The sequence below is a fragment of the Camelina sativa genome, chromosome 10, assembly GCF_000633955.1.
Source record: "Camelina sativa cultivar DH55 chromosome 10, Cs, whole genome shotgun sequence".
NCBI classification, from domain to species: domain Eukaryota; kingdom Viridiplantae; phylum Streptophyta; class Magnoliopsida; order Brassicales; family Brassicaceae; genus Camelina; species Camelina sativa.
Genome location: NC_025694.1, coordinates 3950268 through 3956440, shown reverse-complemented (window position 1 = coordinate 3956440; position 6173 = coordinate 3950268). Strand labels below are relative to the sequence as shown.

Below are 6173 nucleotides of genomic sequence, written 5' to 3'. Positions count from 1 at the left end.
CAGGGAATGTCCAGAAGAGTGTCGTGAAGCTGTGTCATCGTTAATGTTTGCAGCCTCTGGATTTTCTGAGATGCCTGAGCTGCGTGAACTGAGGCAAATGTTTCACGAAAAATACGCAGATTCACTTGGATTGTTTGTTAACCAAGAGGTAAGCGCTTTTCTAGTGTACCCAATTCTCCTTTAGACTCATTGGAAAACTTATACACAACTAAGCACTTACTTGTTTCTCTTGTAGCTTGTTGAGAATATGTCATCAAAGCCATTTTCTATGGAGAAGAAAGTGAAGTTAATGGAAGATGTTGCATCGGAGTTCTCTATTCGTTGGGATTCCAAAGATTTTGAGAAAAGGATTCTGAGACAGAATTCAGTAAAGGTACGACGATGAGTAATTTGTGTTAGTGGACAATAAACTGATATATTTGGATAGAGATTGAATTATGATTTCTCTCCTGGACATTAACAGGAGACCCCAAAAAGCACTTACGACAAGTACAAGCCTGTAGACAGAAACATGGCTTTGCCAAAAAGAGAAGAGTTTGAAGGTTTTGATAATGGGCTTAGCTTGAACAGAAAAACGGCTGAGGCATCAGAAAGAAGAGATCCTTTGTTTCGACCTGATAAAGAAAGTTATCAGAATGGTCTCAGAGTAAACCAGCATGGGCTAACATCTAAAGAAAGGTCAGATAATGTTGGCCACGCCTCCAGATCAGAAAGCAAGGACAATAAGGCAGAAAGGAAAGAATTCCATTTGCAACCTAAGCAAGCACCTGCGAGAGAAAGACATCAGCCTATTTTTAACGAAGGTGACACTATCGTGATGAAGGTCAAGCGTGAGAAAACCGAGGTTATTGCCCCAGAAAGGAAAGAGTCTTATTTACAATCTAAGCACGAACCGTCTGGAGTAAGACATCAACCTATTTTTAACGAAGGTGACACTATAGTAATGAAGGTCAAGCGTGAGAACCATGTTCAAGGGAATGGACATCAAAATGGTGTAGTTGGTGCGCATAAGAAAACAGAGGTTAATGCTTCAGAGAAACTTAAGCCTAACAGCAAGTTAGTTATCGGATTTAAACAAGAGAGTTTCTTTCAAGGATATAAACATGAGAAAAATGAAGAGCATGCACATCAGAAAGTGGAAGACAATACCTCAAGACCTCCGAAGCCAAGTAGCAAGTCGAAGAGAGCGGAATCTTTCGATCTAGGTTCGAGATACCGTAATGGTTGGGAGAGTAAAGAAAATGCAGTTCTTTTGGGAAAGAGCAAGGAAGAAGATCCATCTGGTGGTAACGTTTATGGTGGTGGATATGAACATGATCATGCAAATCCAGCATGGAAAGTTGAGGAGCGAGAAACAGAGAGAATGAAAGCACCTTTCTACAAATCCCTTCCACCTCCGTACGTTAAATCTATTAGTAAAGGAAGGAATGAAAAAGCTGAAGCTTCAGAGAACACTGAGGCTCGTTTTGATGGCAAAGATGGAAATCATCCAGACATTGACAAGAATGTTTCTGGGGTAGAGAAGGGAAATGAAGGAGGTCATCATCAAGTGAATGACATAGATAATGCATCTCTGAAACGGCGAAGTAGTAGAAGAAAACACATAGTACAATCAATCGGTGGTGATCACACAAGAAGCGGAAGAAGGGAAAACTCAAGGAAAGGCCTTCAGGTTTTAGTTGATGAGGATGAGAAGGACAGTGAGGAAAAGATAATGGATAAACTTCTCATGCATTACAGTAAGAAGCCTTCAAGTTACGAAAAGAAGGGTGTGCAACAAGAATCCAAAAGCAGACGTAAACATCTAAAAAAAGGAGAATCTGATGAAGAGATGATTTATCAGCCCGTCAGGTCACGTTCACTACCCCCTGAACAATGGGCGGAGCCATCTGAATTACCTAGGAAAACATTTGCCCGTGCAGCCTCGTTTCAGCCAGAACGTTCCAGTGAAGCTAAGCACGTTCACCCCAAGTTACCAAACTATGAAGATTTGGCTGCCAGATTTGCAGAGCTTAAAGGAAGTTAGATATATATATCTATCTATACAGTTGATGCCTAGAAAACATAGATTGAGATTAAATATCCCTATTACTTACTACACATGATTGATTTACTTCTTCATAGTACTTTGTCCCATATTGCATGTATTATCTTGGGTTTGTTATATACTAGTTGGAGCTANAGGGTGTGCAACAAGAATCCAAAAGCAGACGTAAACATCTAAAAAAAGGAGAATCTGATGAAGAGATGATTTATCAGCCCGTCAGGTCACGTTCACTACCCCCTGAACAATGGGCGGAGCCATCTGAATTACCTAGGAAAACATTTGCCCGTGCAGCCTCGTTTCAGCCAGAACGTTCCAGTGAAGCTAAGCACGTTCACCCCAAGTTACCAAACTATGAAGATTTGGCTGCCAGATTTGCAGAGCTTAAAGGAAGTTAGATATATATATCTATCTATACAGTTGATGCCTAGAAAACATAGATTGAGATTAAATATCCCTATTACTTACTACACATGATTGATTTACTTCTTCATAGTACTTTGTCCCATATTGCATGTATTATCTTGTGTTTGTTATATACTAGTTGGAGCTGGGAGAGTGACACATTGTTATGGACACATCTTAGAATCATCTAATCAGTAACAAAATTTATTAGTGAGTAATTTGATGGTTCGCATGATATTTCGTTGAGGTATATTTAAGTGTTCTTAAGGTCAACGAAGGCCCTTCTAAAGCCAAAAAGTCAGCGTGAACTGCACAGTATGCTAGAAATCCCCAAATTCGTTCACAAACCCTAATTTCTGCTTCTTCTTCTAATTTTTTCGGATATCTTATCATCTTCCTCAAATCCTCAAAATTGAGTCGTATACAACTAATCTCATTAACAGATTTGTGTTGGATTTCTCTAAGCATAACTGTTTTTTTCGAAGTTTCCGAGAATGAGTAGAAGATATCTGGCACGATATTTGGTATCTAGATACTTCTCCTCCTCGGTTTCTTCACGTCCTCTGCACGTTTGCATCGTTGGGAGTGGACCTGCTGGTTTCTATACTGCTGACAAGGTTGGTTCTCTTACTTCTTCTCTCTCGTTTGAACATTATTCTGAAATTAACGACTCTTAACTCGTGATTTTTGATGATGGCTGGTTTTTTTTTTAGTTGTTGAAGGCGCATGAAGGAGCACGCGTTGATATTATCGATCGGTTGCCCACACCTTTTGGACTTGTTCGCTCCGGTGTTGCGCCTGATCATCCTGAAACTAAGGTAACCACCACCACTGATTAGCTTAATCTTGTTTATAGAGAGAGAGAGAGAGATTAGGATGTTTTTCCATTGAGCTTAATCTCAACCACAATGCTTTCTACACAGATTGCTATTAATCAGTTCTCACGAGTGGCACAACACGAGCGTTGCTCTTTCTATGGGAATGTAAAGCTTGGATCGGATTTATTACTTTCCGAGCTGCGGGATTTGTATCACGTTGTAAGACTTCCTTAACCTATGCTCTTATAGTATGATTTTGATATTAGCTCAAATGTTATTCGTAGGAACTAGAGGAAAGATTAAACATTTAACATATATAATCATGTTTTGTTGCTATGTATGTTTTTGTTCAGGTTGTACTTGCATATGGTGCTGAAAGTGACAAAGATCTTGGCATTCCAGGTGAGGTATGCCCATTACAATTAGTATTTTTTATGTTGCGGAATTAGGTGTTTAAATGTGTGTTTGACATAAGTTGGTGGACTTTGGTTGCTTATACTTGTTGGATATCCATTCTGATGTTAAAAAGTTGACTTTGGTAGAGTTTGAGTGGCATATACTCTGCAAGAGAATTCGTTTGGTGGTATAATGGGCATCCCGACTACAGCAGTTTGAAACCTGACTTGAAAAGTTCCGACACAGCTGTCATTCTTGGCCAGGTACTCTAATTATGGTTTGCGATCCTCCTTTTGCCAAAGACGTCTTAAATTTTAAGAATCAGATAATTCTACTTGAGAGGTCTCACATTCTAGAATTGTTTCCAGAAACAATGTTATAAAGCAATAACACTTTGATGCCAAAAGTTTTCAGTAAATACATTTCTCAAGACCTCTCTGACTGACATATGATCCTTCGAATCTTAGGGTAATGTAGCTCTAGATGTTGCTCGGATTCTCTTAAGACCGAGAACAGAGTTGGCGTCAACTGATATTGCTAGGCATGCTTTATCTGCGCTGGAAGAAAGCTCTATAAGGTCCATTTAACCACTTAACTAGTTAATTCTTGTCGTATTCCATCTTTCGTATAGTTGACAACCAACTATAGTCCCTGATACAAAGTTGTAATGTTGTCAGGAAGGTGTTTCTCGTCGGAAGACGGGGGCCAGTTCAAGCAGCATTGACTGCTAAAGAGCTTCGAGAAGTTCTCGGTATCATTCATATCTAAATCATATACTGAGCTTTTGATTCTTTTTGATAGATCCCATAAAAATGTTGAAGAAGAAACAATGTAAGAAAACCAATTGTGTGCGGGTTTTATAATTTGCTCTGATTATAAAATCACCTTCTCAGTTTTTTTGTGATATAATAACATAACGTAATGGCTCTGATTTCGATGACTTCTTTTCAAGATCTTCCTATCTTTTCGTTTACCTGCATCATTAATGCTTTGTTGCCCGTTGACCGTTTTTATTTTCTCATTGATATGAATATCTACGCATATATTTTTATAATGCAGGGATTAAGAACATGCATATACGAATAAAGGAGACTGACTTGACTGTAACTCCTGCTGATGAGGTACTTGTGTTACTGATTTTCAATTAAAGTAAGGCTGTACTCTGTTATTTGCATTTTAGTGAAATTGTTGATACCTCGACAAACCTTTTGTTGACACTCTTCTTTTTTTTTCGAAGGAAGAAATGAAAAATAGTAGAATCAGAAAGAGGATCTATGAATTACTGTCCAAGGCTGCAGCAGCAGCAGGAACATCTGAATCAGACCCTGATCAACGAGAGCTGCACTTTGTTTTCTTTCGCCAACCTGACCGGTTTTTAGAGTCGAATGAAAGAAAGGGCCACGTTTCCGGTGTAAACTTGGAAAAAACCATTCTTGAAAGTAAGTACACCTCTAAGTGAATCTTTTGGCGTATCATGGTTCTTCTGTCGATTTATTAGCTGCTATTGGAGACACTAAAAATGGAATGGTGATTTTCTTGGATACAATAGTGTATTTAGCTAATAATTCATCCATAACTCTTGTAACTTGTAGGTGCTGGAAGCGGAAAACAACTTGCAGTTGGTACCGGAGAGTTTGAGGATCTTAACTGCAGGTAATATGCTTTTCAATGAAAGGTCCTCAGTGTATTTCTGTTGTAACAGTTATACCAATAATCATAAAAAATCAAATGAAAGCATATCCAATTGTGCAGTTTGGTGCTGAAGGCCATTGGTTACAAGTCGGTTCCAATCAACGGTTTACCCTTTGATCACAAGAAAGGTGGTATAATATAGAAGTGTGGTCTGATTAATATGTTTATGAGAAAAGGTTTTTTAGTTCTTCTAACTTTTGTGTTCCCCAATTGCATGTTTCAAGGTGTTGTCCCAAATGTAAGAGGTCGAGTGGTTAGTCAAACGGTAGAAGGCTTATCACAAACTGAGCGGGGCTTATACGTATGTGGATGGCTCAAAAGAGGACCAGTAGGCATAATTGCCACAAACCTATACTGTGCCGAGGAAATGGTAAGCATTAAACTTCTCCACCCTGTACTGAAAACTGATGCTCTTTAACTGGGAGACAAAATGGTGTTTGTTGCAGGTTGGTAGAATAAGCGAAGACATTGAAGAAGGTGTTTTTACGAGCTCAAAAGAAGGAAGCAAAGGACTGATGCAATTGCTGGAAAAGAGAGAGGTGAAGAAGGTAGATTTTAGTGGGTGGGAGAAGATCGATGCCAAGGAAAAACAAATGGGGAGTGAGAAAAACAAACCCAGAGAAAAGTTAGTCACATGGGAGGATCTTTTAGCAGCAGCAGCAGCCAACTAGATCATTTTTTTTGGGTAGGATTAATAAAATCAACAACATAGTGTGGTAATTAGTAAACGAAAAATTGTTACTTTCTAGTATTTGTTCATTTTTTCAAATACAATTCCATATTGTTTCACTTAATAATATGTGTTATTATTATGTTTA

The 6173-nt window shown here is 38.7% G+C and overlaps 2 protein-coding genes across 4 annotated transcripts in view; both read left to right on the top strand.

The window, feature by feature from the left end:
* Positions 1-2173, top strand: part of LOC104716944 — a gene marked incomplete at its 5' end in the record, with an annotated part of 3430 nt that extends 1257 nt beyond the window's left edge. The window contains 3 exon segments of the mRNA XM_010434427.2: positions 4-148; positions 236-373; positions 464-2173. Coding sequence (XP_010432729.2) covers positions 4-148; positions 236-373; positions 464-2026 — 1846 coding nt within the window.
* On the top strand, positions 2712-6173 carry LOC104716945 (NADPH:adrenodoxin oxidoreductase, mitochondrial-like). Of its 3 annotated transcripts, XM_010434430.2 has the most exons (13): positions 2712-3066; positions 3163-3267; positions 3373-3486; positions 3621-3674; positions 3810-3926; positions 4131-4240; positions 4341-4414; positions 4723-4784; positions 4901-5102; positions 5256-5316; positions 5416-5483; positions 5580-5725; positions 5802-6173. In XM_010434430.2, exons 1-13 carry the CDS (start codon positions 2944-2946, stop codon positions 6024-6026), a joined length of 1461 nt encoding a protein of 486 aa, XP_010432732.1. In that variant the 5' UTR covers positions 2712-2943; the 3' UTR covers positions 6027-6173. The 3 variants fall into 3 exon arrangements, with proteins under 3 accessions (XP_010432732.1, XP_019086652.1, XP_019086653.1); XM_019231107.1 differs by lacking the exon at positions 2712-3066 and having other exon boundaries at positions 3621-3669; XM_019231108.1 differs by lacking the exons at positions 2712-3066; positions 5580-5725; positions 5802-6173 and having other exon boundaries at positions 3621-3669; positions 5416-5497.

Bases quoted from the DNA above. Each gene is read 5' to 3' on its own strand.
- LOC104716945 (XM_010434430.2), top strand. From the start codon at position 2,944: ATGAGTAGAAGATATCTGGCACGATATTTGGTATCTAGATACTTCTCC. The intron at 3,927-4,130 runs GTACTCTAATTA...TTCGAATCTTAG, and splicing joins CAGCTGTCATTCTTGGCCAG to GGTAATGTAGCTCTAGATGT. The intron at 5,103-5,255 runs GTAAGTACACCT...TGTAACTTGTAG, and splicing joins GGAAAAAACCATTCTTGAAA to GTGCTGGAAGCGGAAAACAA.